The sequence below is a fragment of the Rhineura floridana genome, chromosome 5, assembly GCF_030035675.1.
Source record: "Rhineura floridana isolate rRhiFlo1 chromosome 5, rRhiFlo1.hap2, whole genome shotgun sequence".
Classification (NCBI taxonomy): Eukaryota; Metazoa; Chordata; class Lepidosauria; order Squamata; family Rhineuridae; genus Rhineura; species Rhineura floridana.
Window position 1 is genome coordinate 160,727,898 of NC_084484.1, and position 19,312 is coordinate 160,747,209.

General features: G+C 42.1%; 1 protein-coding gene across 10 annotated transcripts in view; it reads left to right on the forward strand.

Moving 5' to 3' along the window:
- Window positions 1-10,426: 10,426 nt before the first annotated feature.
- Window positions 10,427-19,312, forward strand: part of ALKBH8 (alkB homolog 8, tRNA methyltransferase) — a 116,574-nt gene continuing 107,688 nt past the window's right edge. For 5 of the 10 annotated variants that reach the window (XR_009762894.1, XM_061628680.1, XM_061628678.1 and 2 more), the window contains exons 1-3: window positions 12,647-12,766; window positions 17,218-17,373; window positions 17,507-17,649. Coding sequence is in view for 8 of the 10 variants with exons in the window: in XM_061628680.1 (XP_061484664.1) it covers window positions 17,521-17,649 (129 nt within the window). In the remaining 2 variants the exon portion in view is untranslated. Of the gene's footprint in view, window positions 10,505-12,646; window positions 12,767-17,217; window positions 17,374-17,476; window positions 17,650-19,312 lie in introns of those variants that run through there. The other 5 variants (XM_061628673.1, XM_061628677.1, XM_061628676.1 and 2 more) reach the window with 5 other exon arrangements.

Consider the following 19,312-nt stretch of genomic DNA (forward strand, 5'->3'; position numbering starts at 1 on the left):
GGTAGAAAGTACTTGCTGAGGTTTTTCCTGAATTGCTGAAAGGATCTTTGCTCCATTACCTTGCGGAAGCAAGCCCTCCTACACAAATTAGTAGCCACCACTTGTGATACATATTTATTAATTAAATTTCTATCCCACCCTTCTTCCCAAAGCAGCCCAATACAATTTAAGATAAAATAAAAACACATCAAACCATTTAAAAACCAACTAAAACATTTAGAACATCTAAACACATTAAAAAGCAGTCACATACCCTCACGGTGGCTAATTTCAAGGTTCCCGTGGCCAAAATCTCTTAGCCATCAAGTGCCTAGGTAAACAGGGATTAAAAAAAATATCCTAAAAGTCAGCAATGAGGAAGACAGACATGCTTCAGCAGGGAATGTGCCACACAAATGAGAAACCCCTGTTGTGATTGCTGGTATATTTTTCTGGAGTCAATGTAGATCTTTCTTTTTCTATAAAAAATAAAAAGTTTATATTGCAAAATTAAAAAATTAAAAAATGAGAAACCACCACAAAGAAGGCCCTATCACACATCAATGCCAATTAGGCAGCATATTATCTCCATGGATCAGGAAGACTGGATCTTAAGCAACTATCTTACCTCAGAGCATGCCATGTTCCCCATTTGCCCAATGTAAAGATTGCTTTTTATTTTGTCTTGAAAGCTCACTACTAGCACTTGTCTTCTGAATAAAAAAAATGTGCTGCTTTTGCCATAGCTCAGTGGCAGAGCATTTGCTTTGCGTGCAGAAGAGCCCAGGTTCAGTCCCCAGCATCTCAAGGTAGGGTTGGTAAAGACCCCAGTTTGAAATCCTGAAGACGCTGCCAGTCTGTGTAGAGACTGAGATAAATAGACCAGTAATCTGACTTGGCATAAGGCAGCTTTCTACTTCTGTAACTTAGTGGTGAAGCATCTGATTTGCATGCAGAAGGTCTCATGTTCAATCCCTGGCATAGCCAGGCAGGGCCGGGAGAGAACCCTGCCTACAACCTTGGAGGGCCACTGCCAGTCAGTGTAGACAATGCTAAGGTAGATGGACTAATGGTCTGACAGCTTCCCATGTTCCTGTTTTTAACTGGGAATATCCTAGTCCTTTAAGAGCTCCAGAAATACAAACTGCACTCACTTTTATCAGGCTTATGTCAACAAAGCATTTAAGGACCAGGCAACCTGGCTACCACCCTAGAGGAATGAGTAACCTGGGATTAGTAATATACTTAAATTTATAAACAGGGCCTTAAATGCATTACTGGACCGAAGCCAGATGTAACCCTGTGACCCTGACCCTGCTTAAATCAATGGGAGTTATGCCACACACGCAAGTGTCCATTAGGATTTCAGCATTACAGAGCCATTACAATAATCACACATCCCTTTTCCAAATGGAGGCTTGCAATCCAGTATAGGAAGTGAAATATGCTCACCACTGTAGCACCATTTTCAAGCTCAAAATAGAGCTTTCACCCAATTCTTCTGTTCGTGTGAGCTTTATTCAATTAACTGATAAATGAAATCCGTTAAATTTGGACAAATATGCACATTAGTAAAGAACAAAATCATTTTTTTTAGATGATGCACACATGTCACAGCAGGCATTATCTTAGAAGAGGCATCACCCATCGTCTCTCTCACGCAGGAGGAAATGCCTCTTCTGAGATGGGGCTTACCAAATGCAGGGTTTTTAAAAACTAACTGTATTTGAGATTATTGTTGCTGTTGTTACTACTTTTATACCCTACTTTTTCTCCATGGAGCTCAAGGTGGCATATAAATATGGTTCTCCCCCTCACCTACTCTGTGAGGTAGGTTAGGCTGAGAGACAATGACTGGCCTAAGGTCACCTAGTGAACTTCATGGCTGAGCTGGGATTTGAACCCTGGCCTCCCAGGTCCCAGTCCGTAACTCTAACTGCTATACCACGATGACTCTCACCATCTAGAAATGCAAATAATTAGGCGGTATGTTCTAAATCAATCAATCAATCAATTGATTAATCAGGGCACTTTTTCAGTCAATCAAAATGTTTTTAACAAATTCACCTAATCCAGAGATTCTCAAACTATGGTCTGTGACCTCCTGGGAGGAACTGCTGACCATTGCCCTATGCGGTGATCTGTGTCACCGCAGCTTCTCAAGGAAGAACCTTACAGACCAGCTCCACTTAGGCTGGCCATTGGCTCCTCTGGGCAGGATGCAGTATAATGGACCTTTAGTATGGCAGCACCTCCCCTTTGGAATTCCCTCCCCTTAAATATTAGACAGGCGCCATCTGTTATCTTTTTGGTGCCTACTGAAGACCCTCCTCTTTCAACAAGCCTTTCAAGTAGAGACCTTATCCCAGTCTGCATCTGTGTTGGAATTGTTTTTTAATGTTTTTAAAGCTTTTCTTTCTTTATTAAAGATGTTTTTAAAGCTTTTAAAAAAATGTTTTTAAAGATGTTTTGTTTTAATATATTTTAAAGTCTTTTAAAGTGTTTTTAGTGCTTTTGTTTGCCTCCTTGGACTCCTACTGGCAGGAAACGTGGGATATAAATCAAATAATAAATAAATAATAATAAACAAGAGGGTTTCCTGCCTTGGTGGTGAATTGTTTGAGCTACATGGTCTATGTGAACTTTAGTGTCTCTGATCAGCTTTTCTGACTTGTTCTCTGCCTTCTCATGTGCCCTTTGATCCTGTTTGCTCTTCAGGCTTGACTCCAGTTTCTGATTCACTCCAAATCACTGCCCATGGCCCAACCATGACAGCTCATTCAAGTGGTTATTTGTGCTAGGAGTGAAGCACCAATGCTTGTAACAACCTGAACCGGGTGGGGGAGTGGGGGGAATAGACAGAAAGGTTACTACTTGTTTGTTTTTTCTCAGGCTTTCCTTCCTTCCTCTTCCTTTCTGCTCAGTCAGAGATAGTGTCTGTGAGTGTGAGGGCCATATGTACTCTGTAGTCAGAATTACTTTATTTCCCAATAGTAATAAACCTTAAGTTTATTTATTCCTTCAACCAGCAGTCTTACCGGACTATTTATTTCTGTACTACACTGTAATACACATTGAAAGCCTGTGGAACAGTCAAGAATATTTGTACTTGACCCTGCACTTGATTTACATTCTGAGTGAAGCTATGTTGACTGGGAGGATTAGGTTATTGAACATGTTAGCAAAACCCTGGTCTAGGCCCTGTGATTGTCTTAATACAGCACTGGTTTGACAATTACATTAGTACTGCAGAAAAATATTAGAATATGAGTTATGTGCTTTGATTTGTATAACAAAAGCTCAGTATAAAGTATCCCACTTGAGACCAACAACAATTTTTCTGTGGTCCATGAAAAAAAGTTGAAGAACTGCTGATCTAACATATTAAATGACTAAACAATGTAGCTCTTGTTCAAAGCCTTCTTATCGACAATGACTGTTGCCATTTTGATCACTTCCTTTTCTTGTAAGGAGATTCTGCAGGTGAGTTTTGCTTCAGAATGAAGATCTTAGGACCGAAAAGACTAGACTAGGAAGGAATTTCACTTGTTTACACTCACCATTCCCTTAAAGGTAAAGGTGTCCCCACACTTATAGTGCAAGTCGTTTCCGACTCTTAGGGTGATGTCTTGCAACGTTTACTAGGCAGACCGTTTTCTATGGGGTGGGATTGCCAGTTCCTTTCCCGGTCTTTCTTTACCCCCCAACATATGCCAGGTACTCATTTTATCAACCACGGATGGATGGAAGGCTGAGTGGACCTCGAGCCCTTTTACCGGAGATTTGACTTCCTCCTTCCGTTGGAATCGAACTCCGGCCTGTGAGCAGAGCTTCAGTTGCATTACCGCCGCCTACCTCTCTGCGCCACGGAGGGCCCAGCATTCCCTTAGAAATGTCCAATGTGGCTAACAATCCACATTTAAAAAAAATAAAAAAATATCCAAAATCCGTATTAGGGCAATATCTTTATTAGGCCAACTAAAATATCACAAAATAGTATGCAAGCTTTTGAGTTCTCTATAATTCTTCATCAGGCAAGATGGTAATCAGAGCAAGAGGGTGCAGGGGGAGTGGCTGGTGAAAAAGCCATGGACTCTGCATCTGGTCAAAATCTTAAGGGGGTGTGTGAGAGGAGGTAGAAGACACTTAATTGAGGTTCTAACCTGCTAGATACTATGGAAGTTTCAGGTTGCACCTCTGGATGCTGCGGGGGGAGGAAACATATGATGGTTGATCCTCCATATTTGAGAATATGCAACCCACCTGTTACCCAGGTCTGCCTCCATCCTTAGGAAAAACACAGAAGGGTTTTTTCTTTATCCTTTGTAGATGGATAACAGGAATAAAGATAAACTAGGCAGTTTTATATTAACAAAGCCGGAGATGACCTAAGACCCAGTAGAGTAGTGGCAAATTCAGAAGTGCAAGGTCCCTTCCTGATAGTCACAGACACCCCCCTTCCCCCCCTTTTTGCTGCTGGGTTGAGAATGAGATCTTTGTTAATGCCTTCTCCCACAACAACAGATGTCCTAGGAGCCAATAAGCATGAAAAGGGAGAGGATTAGCTACTGAAAAGAGTCTACTCAGTGGCTCACAAACTCCCTTTTCATGTTAAGTGGCTTGTAGGATGCTAGAGACATAGGGACTCTGCTTCCAAAAAAGTAAAGGGTCTAACCCCCCCCCCGAGACCCTTGACAACTACATCTTTGCTAGCTCTGCTGTATCAGGTCAAAGGCCCAGGTAGTCCAGCACTCTGTTCTCACAGTGGCCAATCAGATGCTTATGGAAAGTCTGTAATCAGAATCTGAGTGGAACAGCAGTCGTCTCATGTGATTCCCAGCAACTTGGCATTCAGAGGCATACTGCCTCCAGCAATGGAGGCAGGACAGACCATTGTGTCTAGAAGCCTTTAACGGCATTCTCTTCCATGAATTTGTCTAATCCTCTTTTAAAGCCATATTTCAAAGACTTATGCACACTGTTGCATTTTAGGTCCCTTCCTGCTTATTCTGCTGAGCAATGCTCAGAGCATCTGCCCCAAAGTCTTCCCTGAAGCCACCATTGCTTATGTGCAGTCTTATCATGTTCTTAGTCTCCTTGACAGAGGATGGGATTGCGCCATAAAGAGAGATAAAATGGCAAAAATAATTGCTTCTTTAACATAGCTAGCATGATAATAACCAACTGAAGTTGCATAGGCTTCTAAGCGTTCACCATATCCTACTCTTTTGTGACAGCTGTTTTTCCCCCCAGGTTAGTGTCACAATTTCCCTAAGGGGCAGAAAAGAATACTGTGATATTATTATTTATTATATTTATTTATTTATTAGATTTATAACCCACCCTTCCTCCCAGTGGGAGCCCAGGGCATATTAAACCAGAAAAGCTTTGCAAAACATTGGCCTCATCTCTCCCCCTGAAGAACAGAACTGAAAGGAGAGATGGTTGTAATATCTGCAAGAAGCTTTTAAACAAAATTCTAACCTGTAAAGTCATTCTCCTTGAAGAACTAATAATTATTTGCAGACTGATACGCCAGCGAAAGTGCATTTTAAAAGAATTTTGACACAATATCCTGTATGTTTATTTCCAACAAACCATGCATAGGATTGGGATGCACATGTACTGACTGTGCCCAAGCAAACAACCAAAGAGGAATATTGAATTAGGAAATAAGGACCTGCTCAGACTATCAAAGACCATTTATTCCAGACTGTGGCCAGTTCACATATTTCTTGGGCTAACAGCCAGATGTTTATTTTTATTTGGACCAGCTTTTTCATCAGCTTCAATTCTAGTATGACTTTGGCAAGGTCATACTGTGGGTTCTCAATTACGGGCACAAAGAACATTTCAGCAAGCCATAGTGAACTGGATTTATCTCTCTTCACCCTCTCCACACTGATCATAATTGTATAAATGTCTTCCACATCGGTCATTGGATGTCTGTGTTGAAAACTAAGAAGGCCCAACCTACCTCTTTTCTTAAAGCAATGGTGGGAAACCTCCAACCTGGCGGCGGTCCCAATTTGGCTCACAAAGCTGTTTTCCCCAAGCTATGCCCTCCCCCTGCAACATTATATGATGTCAGATGTCAGGCAGTTAAAGACCAGTTAGCAGCCCATAAGGGAAACTGACATTGCATTCCATATCTCCTAAGATTTCTTAGGTGAGAGACATAGTCAAAACCTTGCACCACCATGAAATTTGAAGTGTAGGAAGACTATGGATGAGAATGGACATCCAGAATCAGCAGCTTTACTAGGACGAGAGATAATCGTTTTTCCAACAGTTGATAGAGCTAATATTGCTTCTGTCATTCATTTTGTCTCACTGTCATCTCAGGTCAAAGAAGCTCTTGCTGACGGCTGAAACCATAACTAAAAAAATTGCAGGATCCATTGGAAAATCTAGTTGTGCAACATAAGAGGAATGGCCAAGTTTCTAGCCCTCATGGCTGGTGAGCAAAACCTGAAGAGTCCTGAGAAACCAGAAAGGGCCACAAACATCTCATATTAGTTAATAATATAAGATACAAGCAATGCCTAATTGCCACCATTTATTTTTACTACACAAGTTGGTTTTCTGCTTGCAAAGTTGGGGATAATTTTTATACAGAAAATCCAGCACCCCCTCCAGGCAATAGATAATGCTTTAAAAAAAACCACACCCCAACCTTGTCACAATATGAATATCTAACTGAATTGCACAGATGTAAAATCAATTTGACATGCAGTGCAAGACTTCTCTGGATATCTCCTGGCTTTGTGGAGTTTTTCTACAGAGAATTAGTCTTTTCTGCCTGGAAGCAGAAACCTAATTTAAATGTAGGTCAAAGCGTATTTTGTCAAAGCTCCTGCCACACACATAAATGTGCCTATGAAACATTCTGCTGCTGTCCCATTATTTACGTGCAATACAGCACAGTCCAGCCGAAGGTAATGACAAACAATTTTAATGAGACAGAGCAAAACACATGCTTATCTTAGCCAACCTTTTTGGGCCTGTGGGCACATTGGCCAAGTAGAGAAACTGTCATGGGGCACCACTCCACTCAGCAACCAAGTACACACCACAACCTATTCCATAGGCTGCAAATTAACACTTCTTTCAAGCCTAATACTGGCCAAGCTCAAGGTTCTAGTTCTGGTGTACAAAGCCCTATACAGCTTGGGACCAGGATACCTGAAAGACCGTCTTACCCCTTATATACCCAGTCGATCACTGCGCTCTGCAGGTGAGGGCCTCCTGCAGATACCATCTTATCAGGAGGTCCGTTCTGCACAACATAGGAAACAGACCTTTAGTGTGGCGGCACCTACCCTGTGGAATTCCCTCCCCTTAAATATTAGGCAGGCGCCATCTCTGTTATCTTTTCGGCGCCTATTGAAGACTTTCCTCTTTCAACAAGCCTTTTAAGATAAGACCTATCCCAGTCTGTGTCTGTGCTGAAATTGCTTTTAATATGTTGTTTTTTAAAAAAACTTTTTTTCTTCTAAACAATGTTTTTTAACCCTTTTTATTTAAGATGTTTTTAAAGCTTTTTTAAAGAGTGTTTTTAAAGTTGATTTGTTTTAATGTATTTTAAGGTCTGCTTTATGATATTTTAAAGTGTTTTTACTGCTTTTGTTTGCTGCCCTGGGCTCCTGCTGGGAGGAAGGGCAGGATATAAACAAACAAACAAACAAACACTTTCAGGGTGGGGGTAGAGGGGACTCTGTGGGCACCAGGGAAGGCCTCTACCAGCCCATATGTGTCAGCGGGTTCTGTGTTGGTGACCTGGGCCTGAGTCATTTAAATCAACATGCTTAAAATGCCCTTAATTTGGGCTGGATCTTGCTGGCAGTTCCAAAGAGTATTTTTTAGCAAACTGTTGGTTTGCTATGTAAAGAGGGTTTGCAAAAAGGCTGCTGTCTCGGTCAAATTTGGGACACCATTAACGCTGCAGTTCTATGCGCACTTACTTGAGTGTGTGGGAAGAACTAGAAATTACATGCCAGTATGTTTAACAAAATCCCAACAGCTGTTTTTATTAGGACAAAGGAGCTTCAGCAAGGGGCGATTTGAAACAGAGAGAAGGTGAGGAGAGGCTCCTTTTCCTTATCCCGTTCTGTGCTTTTCTGCTGCAGCTGCTTCGGTCAAACAATCTAGTCCCACAGGTAAAAAAAAAAAAGCAGCTTCAAGGGAGGAGCATCAGCAGAAAAGTGTCTAGAAAACAAAGATTGGGATCCATGTGCCAATTCTCCACCACAAATCACCCTTTCCTGAAGCTGCTTTGCCCTGCTACAAGCACCCATTACGGCACTATTGGTATTTATATGCAATGTGTAGGTTTTGCCCTAAGTCCAGTTCAATTCAGTGGGACACATAGGACTGTCTGCATGCAGGGCTTTCGGTTTTGGTGACAGTCCTCATCAGAATAGGGTACCAGGACCTCTGTTTTTGCTGCCCATGGCAGCCATTTTGTGCTGGCACCCACAACACTTTTATCAAGCTTTGAGTACCAGCACATCATTTTTTAAAAAACCTAGAAAGCACTGGTTGCATGGGTGTCAGAGTAGCAGACAGACAAATCTGGCACATAGACCACAAGCCACTGGATAGCTTTCCTGCACAAGTTCCGCTGAAATAAGCAGGACCTTGCAAGAGCATGGGTGTTTGTTCAACAATATTTGTTTCTCTCTGACCAGAGGGTAAGAGACCCTTGACTTTTAACCAGTGCCAAGGACCTAGTGTAAAATATAAGTGCTGTTGAATTGATTGGAAACCGTAATGATAGTGCTATCAACTTTGATGTGTATTTAAGTAGACAATTAGAAAGGATATCCAACATATTTGACTTCAAAAGAAGAAACTATATATATATATATATGGTAGGGGTGCTCACCTGACCTCCCATCGCCCACATCATTGCTGCTTACCAGGAGGTAGAGGGACAAGGTGGTGGCAAGTTTGGAATACTGTACAGGCAGTGTAGGAACATCAGACTGGCTCCGCCAGAGCGTTTGCCCCAAGCCGACCTCACTGCCTCCTTCCCTCTCCTGGTAACCAGCAGCACCGTGGGTGAGAGGAGGTATGCTGAGTGCTGCTGCTCTGCCCCATGGACTGCTACTGTGTACCAGAGCTTGGAAAAGTTACTTTTTTGAACTACAACTCCCATCAGCCCAATCCAGTGGCCATGCTGGCTGGGGCTGATGGGAGTTGTAGTTTAAAAAAGTAACTTTTCCAAGCTCTGCTGTGTACATATATGTTTGATAACTATATATAGTTGTGTAGTGGAACAGGGATGGGCATGGACAAAATGCCACCACTAGTTTCACAGCAAGGATGATGATGTCATTATTTGCCAATCCTCTGTCTGACAAAACAAACAGGTTTTTCTCAGAGATAAATCCACCAAATAGGATAAGCAGAGGAAGAGGTAGGTTATATTAGCATGCAAGGGTCAAACTGCCACTTTTATTTTGAAAAATTCCAAAGTCCTTTTATGACCAACCAAAGTGTCACAAAAAAACAAACAAGTTTTTGAGTCCACCAGAACTCTTCATCAGATCCACACCATACATTTGAACCACATTCAATGCACAGTTAAAGCACATTAGTACCCCCAAAGAATCCTGGGAACTCCCGTCACAGAACGATGACTTCCTAGCATCCTTAACAAACTACAATTCCCATGATTCTTTGGGGGAGGTCATGTGCTTTAAATATGCACTGGATGCACTTTGTGTGCACTTTATGGTATGAAAGTGGGAGGGGATGAGGGAAAAACTGGTGTGCTATTGAGGCAATAATAATAATAATAATAATAATAAATGTATTGCATTTATATGTCTGCATTGGTCAGAAATGCACTTTTGTTGTGTTGTATAGAAAAGACATGGTGATGGGGGTTATCATGAAGAGCACCTACCCTTCAGAACTTACAACTACATCACCATATGTATGACTGTATATATACAGTAGTTTAATTCATTACCTATTCCCACTCACCTTTTGTTTATTTTAAAAACGGTAAAAGCATTATCGTCTAATTTTAAGGCTACAGTCCCATGCACATTTACCTGGAAAAAAGTCCCACTGAATTCAGTGGGATTTACTTCGGAGTAAACATGCAACGAAACGGCACATCAGTTTGTAGAGTTAAACAATAAAAAGGCCATACAGTTTCACAAAATCAGAAACTGAAATACAGAGAAGAGTGTGCAATAATATCATATGATTTCTATTTTTAAAAAACCCATCACTTTCCCCCCCCATTACACCCAGTGCTCTGAAAAACAAACCAGTGTCAGTTGCTCTGATTTTGAACCAAGATACGAAAATCTGCATTAACCGGCTTTATCCTATCGAGACGCAACATAGTTTGGAGAAATAAAAATATCCCACAACACGAGACACCGCAGATAGGACATTAAGGGGTTAAGGAGGGTTTCTGGAGGCATGATGGGAGTTGTAGGCAAAGAGCTTCACGGGAATTGTAGTTAAGCTTTCCTTTCCTTCTATTATGGCTGCCTCCTGTAAGGTAAGTTGGTATATTTTCACTGCTACGTCCTGCTTTGCAAACATGAAATATCTTAGAAATGGTAACAGTTTTAACCCAGTGACAGATTCGAACCTAGCGTAGGACTATTTGCTCCTCTGATTTCAGACGAGGGTTGAGTCAGCCCCCATGACACTGAATTAATACTTTATTACCACGATGAGGATCTCAGTGGCTTTGTTAGCTTGCTTTTTGAAAGCTAGAGTTTGGAAGATTGTAGCCTACAAGGATGATTCAGTGTGTCTTCTTTAAATATAACAGTTTCTGTTTCCAGTATGCTCGTAACATTTGCAATTTTTCTCTTTTTTTGGAGGTGTATGTGTGAGGGATAAATTCGGCAAAAATAGAGCACAAGTTCTGCCGAGCACGTTCATATATTAGCGGAGTCAGTGTGCCTGCAGAACTGCAGTACGTGTCTATTCAAAAGCATGGACCATTGAGCTGAATGGGGCTTATTTCTGGGTGAGTGGGTGTAGGCTTGCAGCCCCAGTCCATCATCTAAGGATAATCTGGGTAGTTTGTGTCTCTTCAGATAGGTTGTTTCATTTTATAGTCTGATCTTATGCTTTACTAGGGCCCACTGAATTCAAGGAACTTAATGATGAAAATCTGTTATTTATTCTTCTCTTCCAAGTGTACTCATAGCAGCATGTGACATAACCATATATAGTTATAAAAATACATTTTTTAAACAAATGTATATGTGTATGTACATGTATTGAATACCAGTTGCTGGGAATCACAGATGGGGAGAGAGTGGTTGTGCTCAGTTTCTACTGGGGGCTTCTGGTTGGCCACTGTGAGAATATGATGCTCTGGACTAAATGGGCCTTTGGCCTGATCCATCAGGACTCTTCTTATATTTCTAAATTTCTAAAAACAATAACTATATATGTTTGGAAGAGTGTGTATTTACAGTCCCTTGCCAAAGTACTCAGACCCCTGATCAATGCTCTCATATTACTGAATTACAAATGGTACATTGTAATTTCGTTCTGTATGATTTTTTGTTTTGAAATACTTAAACTCAAAATCAATTATTGTAAGGTGACATTGGTTTTATGTTGGGAAATGTTTGTAAGAAACATAAAAACCAGAAACATGTTGCTTGCATAAGTATTCATCCCCCACACATTAATATTTGGCAGAGCCACCTTCTGCTGTAATAACAGCTTTAAGTCATTTGGAATAGGTATGTACCAGCTTTGCACACAGTGTCAGAGGGAGTTTGGCCCACTCTTCTTGGCAGATGCACTCCAGGTTGTTCAGGTTGGTTGGACGTTGCTTGTGGACTGCAATTCTTAAAGAGCACCCCACTCAATGGGATTGAGATCAGGACTTTGACAGGGCCGCTGTATGACATTCACCTTTTTGTTCTTGAGCCACTCCAGTGTTGCTTTGGCCTTGAGCTTGGAATAATTGTCCTGCTGAAAAGTGAATTTCCTCCCAAGTTTCAGTTTTTTAGTGGACTGAAACAGGTTCTCTTGCCGTATTTCCCTGGTCTTTGCTCCATCCATATTTCCTTCAATTTTAACAAGATGCCCAGTCCCTGCTGATGAGAAACATCCCCACAGCATGATGCTGCCACTATCATACTTCACTGTAGGGATGGTCTTGAGGCATGAGCAGTGTTAGGTTTGCGCCACACATAGCACTTTGAGTTTTGGCCAGAAAACCCTATCTTGGTCTCATGTGACCACAAAACCTTTTCCCACATCGCAGCTGGGGCACTTTCACTCTTTCTGGCAAACTTCAGAAGTGCTTTCAGATGGTACTTTTTGAGTAATGGTTTCTTTCTTGCCACTCTCCCATACAGGTCAGTGTTATGCAGAGCTCTTGATATGGTTGACTGGTGTACCATTACTCCACTCCCAGCCACTGAACTCTGTAGCTCCTTCAAAGTGATTGTTGGCCTCTCTGTGGCTTCTCTCACAAGTCTCCTTGTTTGAGCACTGAGTTTTGAGGGTCGGCCTTTTCTTGGCAGTGCATGGGTGGTGTGATGCAGCTTCCACTTCCTGATTATTGATCCAACTGTGCTCACTGGGATATCCAAACACTTGGATATTAGTTTGTCCCCTTTTCCTAATCTATGTATTTGTATTACATTATCTCTCACTTCTGTAGAATGTTCTTGGGTCTTCATTTTCCTTCAGATCCACAGCCTGACCAATGATCCTTCAGCAGTGGGTTTTTTATTCTGACACTGTGACAGCAACTTCAATGGTTCACATGTGGAGGCCAATGGTAAGGTAATTGTGTCCTCAACAGGGCAATTTCTTTCATCTGTGTAAACTGGGAGCTTCCACAGCACAGGGGCTGACTACTTATGCAATTCAGTTTTTTATGCTTCTTACAAACATTTCCCAACATAAGACCAATGTTACCTTACAATAAATGAGTTACTAGAAAAGACACTAATGCTAGAGAAAACAGAAGAAAAAGAGGAAGACCAAACAAGAGATGGGTTGATTCCATAAAGGAATCCACAGATCTGAACAAGATTTGAACAGGGTGGTTTATAACAGATGCTATTGGAGGTCACTGATTTATAGGGTTGCCATAAGTCATAATCGACTTGAAGGCATATAACAACCACAACTTGACAGCATTGGTGAAGGGTCAGATTACTTTTGCAAGGCACTGTATGCCAACAAAACTTGAAATGCAATCTTCTGTAAGCCTACTCAGAAGTAAGCCCCATTGAGTTCAGTGGGACTTACTGCTAGGTAAGTGTGTGTAGGACTACAACATTACTCCCAAGTAAGTGTGCAAAGGATTGCAGCTCTAGGGTGGCCAGATGTGAGGAAAAACAGGGCTTCTGTGCTTTTAATAGCTTGACAGAAGGGAGAATTTCAGCAGATGCAACTTTTCTTAACAATGCATGCAAACCTGTATCTATCAAAGTTCCCTCTTCTAATACAGTTCTTTGCATCTGGTTGTGTTACCTGCATTTAGTGATAAGGAACTGTTCTTATACTGAATCTGACTATTGATCTGCTGCCCACTTTGTCAAGCAGCTTTGTCAAGTCACTTCCAGGGTCTCATGCTGGGTCTTAGAACCATAGAATAGCAGAGTTGGAAGGGGCCTATAAGGCCATTGAGTCCAACTCCCTGCTCAGTGCAAGAATCCAAGTTAAAGCATACCTGACAGATGACTGCCCAGCTGTGTCTTGAATGCCTCCAGTGTTGGAGAGTCTTTATCAGCTCTGCTAATTTAGTATTCTTCATGGATGCCTGGTGAACATGCCATGGGTTGAGACTAGGACCTTACAGATTTATTTTCTGTTTATGTTAATGTATAAAGGGCTTTCTGTCCCACTTTCCTCCTCCAAAATAAGGGGCCCTAAACTGGCTAACTAGATGCAGGGCATGTGCTCTGCCACAGAACTAGAAGCCTTCACCCATTTCTACACCACTCCTTAAAAAAAACAACTTAAAAACCGCCTGCTATAGGGAAATAGCTTGGGGTGTGATAAGACCAGTTAGCAGAGTTTTTTTTTTAATGGCAAAATGCATTTGCTACCTAACACTGAGATTTTCAGAAAATCTCTACTTTTCACTTGCATGAAGATTATGGCAAAATCAAACCTTTACTCCTGACAATTCTGGAAACTAGGAGTTGCCAGAAATAAAACTGAAAAGTGTTAGGAAGGGAATTATAAATGGGCAGAGTGCACCATCTGCTGGTAAACAGGGAAACACTCTTTTTAAAAGTGTTGTCCGTACAGTGAGAAATAGCTCCAAATGAGAAAACCTCAGTCACATTGTCCATTCCAAATTGTGGAGCTCATTTTTTCTCAGAAATAAATTCTGCTGTGTTCAGTGGGACTTATTCCCAAGTAAGCATTCATAGGATTGCAGCCTAAGTGGGACGGTGTTCCAGTTTCAACAGGGAACTGCGCATTATCCTTTTTCCAGAACAGAATAGCTCTTGTAGTCCCAGTTCCTCTTATAAGCTGTTGAAACCTCTAACTGTATATTCTGCTACATGTGTGTCAGAATAACTAGGCAATCCCCAAATGTTTGGATGGGTAACGATGCATTAAAAGACAGAAAATGCAATGAATGCTAAACTTAGGACTACGTATACTTTACACTAAAATACCAATGACAATAGCAAAGTTCTGTGCAAGAGTAACCAACATTTTGCTCCAAGAAAAGTTGGCTTCTGTAAGCCTGTATAAATAATGCAAATTAAATAAAACTGCTAAATCTTGCATGACTTATGCAGCCTCTGGCAACTATGGAGAGAGGCAAAGTACACAGCTGTGTTGGGCACTGAACCCTCCTCCAACCCCCTTGAAATCCTCCACAGCTGTCAAAGACATTCTAGTCTAGTGTCTTTCAGTAATACAGTTCAGTAGTCCCCAATTCAAAAGATTGCCTTCTTCCACATGACCCTTACTCAGACCCTAAGATAGGCTTCACTGACCTGGTGCCCTCCAGATGTTTTGGATTACACGTCATCAGCTGATGGGAGTTGTAGTTAAAACACCTGGAGGGCATCAGGTTGGTGAAGGCTGCCCTAAGAACATCTACAGATGCCCTTCTCTGGCTGCCTACACCAAATGAAAAGCAGTTGGAGACTATTGGGAAAAGAGCCTCCTCGGTGGTGGCACACATCTTGGTAGGGAATGCCCTCCCCCTTGTGATATCAGGAGAATCACTATTATTTTATTTCCCCAGGCTTTTAAATTGTGAATTTTCAAATCCGTTGGATTTTAGATCTGTCATCTACTTTTTATGACCCTGGGTTGTATTCAGTGCTATTCCTTCTCAGAACAGACCCATTGAAAATAATGAACCTAAGTTAGCTATGTACATTAATTTCATTGGTCTACTCTTTGAATAAAGCACACCGTGTACTTCTCTCTGCTGTTTTACTCTCTTTATGTTGGAATTTGTTTAGTTTTTTAAAATAAAAAATGTTCTGTGATTATTGTTGTGTTTGGATGTTTTTATAAGCAGCCCAGAGGACGCTGCTTTTGGGTGGCATGTGAGGGAGCAATCCAAACCCAAGATCTGCTGGGATGAGCGAGCTAGAATCTGGCAGATCTCTGGCCCATCCGGCTAAGCTTTGGTTCAGCTGGCATAAATTCTCAAGCCCAGCTCAGCTAGAGATACACTGGCATAGGTCCCTCACCCTGGCTCAGCTGGGGCACAGCAGGCTCAGCCAAAGCCTGCTCAGCTGAAACTGGTGTTAAGTTCTCCCTGCAAGGGTGTTCTGGGGGAGTGATGAGGGTGGGAATGGGCAGTGAGGGGGGGACTTACACTAGATTCTAGCTCTGTACAGCTCAGCCATGTGACTTGACAACCGGTGAAACTTACATTGGCAAAAAGGGTGATGTAAGTCAAATTTTATTTTAAAGGCTTATTTTCTGTCTGCCAGGCTTGGGCTGGCTCAGCCAGCAGTCTCCTCGCTTCTGAACGGGTTTTAGATTTGGTGTACTTTAAACCGGTATAATTTAAGCCACCGCAAATTATGCTGGCTTCCCGTAGTTAGAATTGCTCCATGAATGCTGTTAATAAATAAATAATAAATAAGATTATTTGCAAATGTTCAACCTAGCCCTAAGGAGCCTTATTTTGTTTTCAGTATTTAGAACATGCTCCTGCATCTGGGAGGGCTTCCAAAGCAGTTGACCAATAAGTTAAAGCAACAAGACATTAAAAAAGCAAAGAAACATAAAGAACTTGAAAAATTCTCATGGTGCTAATCTTTGCCTAACACCAGTTTTTGCCCCTGGGCAGTTTGATCTCTGAATATGCTCAGCTCCAGTTAATTCCTACCATGGCCAACTCAAATAAAATTGTTTTAAAACCTCGTTATTGTAATTATTTATGGTTCACACTTCAGTGGTTCAAAGTGCTTTGCACGTGCATCCTTGATCCTTATAACAACCCTGTGAAGCTGGCCAATATTATGCACATATATATCAGGAAGTTAGAGCTGTGCTGAGGAGCAGTTCCACCATTGTGGGAAGCAATTTAGAGGGCAGATAGTTATGACAAGTTTGCTGCAGTCATGGGGAGAGGGTCAGGGGTTGAATCTGATCAGAACCATGGCACTGGGTATGTGTATGTTACTGCAAAGCTATTTCCCACCGTGAAAGTTCTCTCTCCCTCTCCCCCTCGGTTCCAAGAACTGTTTTACTGACAGGCCAAACAGCAATTTTGGGTTGGGAGTAATTTTCATTGGGAAAGCAGTGCAGGAGGAAAAGGTGAACATAAGAAGAGCCTGCTGGATCAGACTAGTGGCCCATCTAGCCCAGCATCCTGTTCTCACAGTGGCCAGCCAGATGCTCATGGGAAGCCGGCAAGCAGGACGTGAGTGCAAGAGCACTCTCCCCTCCTGTGGTTTCTAGCAACTGCTATTCGGAAGTATGATGGCGTTCCATCGGTATTGTGGTCCTAAGCCGTGTAAGGCTGTATAGGTTAAAACCAGCACCTTGAATCGAGTTCAGAAACATACAGGCAGCCAATGCAAGCGGGCCAGAAGTAGCAAGTAGCCGTTGATAGCCTTACCCTCCGTGAATTTGCCTAATCTTCTGTAAAGCCATCCATGTAGGTGGCCATCACTGCCGCTTGTGGGAGCGAATTCCATAGTTTGACTATGCGCTGTGTGAAGAAGTACTTTTCTTTGTCTGTCCTAAATCTTCTAACACATACACATATCCCTACTGTTAATTTTTTAGAAAATAGTATAGAGGCAACCATGGATCTCCTGATGTTACATCTAGTTTGGCTGTTATAATGTGATCTTGCTGTTGGCAGTCAATACACTTAAGAGGCTGCACTGCGTAGATTACAGAGGCAGTGATGGAGGCATAGAGAAGGAAGTGGCTTCTCAGGTAATCTCTGCGAACCCTCTACCCCTTTAATGATATTTGACAATGGTTGGGTTTAAGCAGAATAAAAATCAGGATTTGTTATTTTTTGTTTGTTTTCTTCTAGGAATTTAAAACCTGGTCCTTTCTTTTTTAGCTGGCCTTTTCATCATGGAGACGGACAGCATCAGTCAACAGAAACTCAGTAAAACAGAGAAGAAGCTGCGGCAAAAGCAGATGAAGGCCAGACACACTCTGTTCAGGCACGAGGGCATTGAGTGTGTATCATACCCTACCAAGGTGACTTAGAAGTTGTGTTGTTACCTACTAGAATGAGAATTGTGTATTGTGACCTTAAATAGGTTTACTAAGAGGTAGGTCTTCAGGGGACTTACTGTAAAATTCTGTACATGGCCACATTCACACTGTACATTTATTCCACTCTTACTCCATTTTAAACAGTCATGGTTTCCCCCAAAGAATTCTGGGAAGTGTAGCTTATGAAGGATACTGAGAGTTGTTAGGAAAGCCATAGTCCCCTTACAGGCCGGCAGTTCCCAGAGTTCTCTGGGAAAAAGGACTGACTGTTAAACTTCTCAGAGAATTGTAGCTATGTGAGGAGAATAGGTGTCTCCTAGCAACTCTCAGCACCCTTCACAAACGACACTTCCCAGGATTCTTTGAGGGAAACCAGGACTGTTTAAAGTGGAATAATAGTGGAATAAATGTACAGTGTGAATGTGGCTCATGTCTACTCAGAGATAAGTCCTGCTGAGTTCAATAGGGCTTACATCCAGTAAAGTAGGTATAGAATTGCAGCCTTTCTTCCTAGTAAGTATTTGTAGGAGCAAGCAGGACATGTTCCCTTGCTGACTGGGTCTGGTTGGGAGTTGGAGTCCTACAATATGTGGAAGGCCACAGGCTCCCCACACCTGAAATAGGGCCTACAACAAAATGCTGCAGTGTGGAGGGCTACTGTTCAGGGTTCCAACCAACCATTTCCTCTTCCAGGATATACTATTCAATCCCCCCCACATGCCATTTTGGCTCCATAAGGGTCTACATTTGGAGAATCAGTTCACTATTAACATATAGTCTGCTCTGCTAAGATCTCTGGGAAGTTGTCCCTTCCCAGTATTAAAGAAGTTGTCCCTTCCCAGTATTTTGTGTGTGTGTGTGTTGGGATCAATGTACAGCCTTTGCTTGGTTTACATGATGGCCCCTCTTTAAAAAAAAAAGTTACCTCCACAGCTGTATATTTAGTTAAATTTGATTTGGCTTAGCACAGTGCACAGGGCTCAACAGAACAGAATCTTAGTTGTGTAATGAAGGGCATCAGCAGCCTCGCCAACATGTCCACAAAAGTTATTTGCCCACAAAAGTACCCGTCACATAACTCTAAGGAGATCCCTCCTGTTTAAAATAAGTATTCATCCTGTTTCCCAACAATGGCCAGCCAGGGGAAGGGACATAGCTCAGTGGCAGTGCATCTGCCTCACATGCAGAAGGTCCCTGGCTCAATCCCCAGCATCTCCAGATGGGGCTGGGAATGCCCTTTGTCTGAAACAGTGGAGAGCTGTTGCAATACTAGACAAGTCATGGCTTCCCCCAAAGAATCCTGGGAGCAAGTTTCTTAGGGGTGTTGAGAATTGTTAGGAGACCTCTATTCCCGTCACAGAGCTACAATTCCCAGAGTTCTCTGGGAAGCGGGATTGGTTGTTCCTAGGATTCTTTGGGGGAAGCCATGACTGTTTAAAGTGGTATAATACAGCTTTAAAGTATAGTGCATGTGGGGCCTTAGTATAAGACAAGTTTAAATATCCCTGTTTGTTTGTTCTCAGAAGCACGCAAGCAGGCTGTCTGTCCAAATCTTCACCCCAAAGGCAGCATAACAAACCAACCTCTACCCACCCATAGATCCCCACGTGTAACCCAAGCTGTTAAGAAGCAAAGAGGTGCCTAG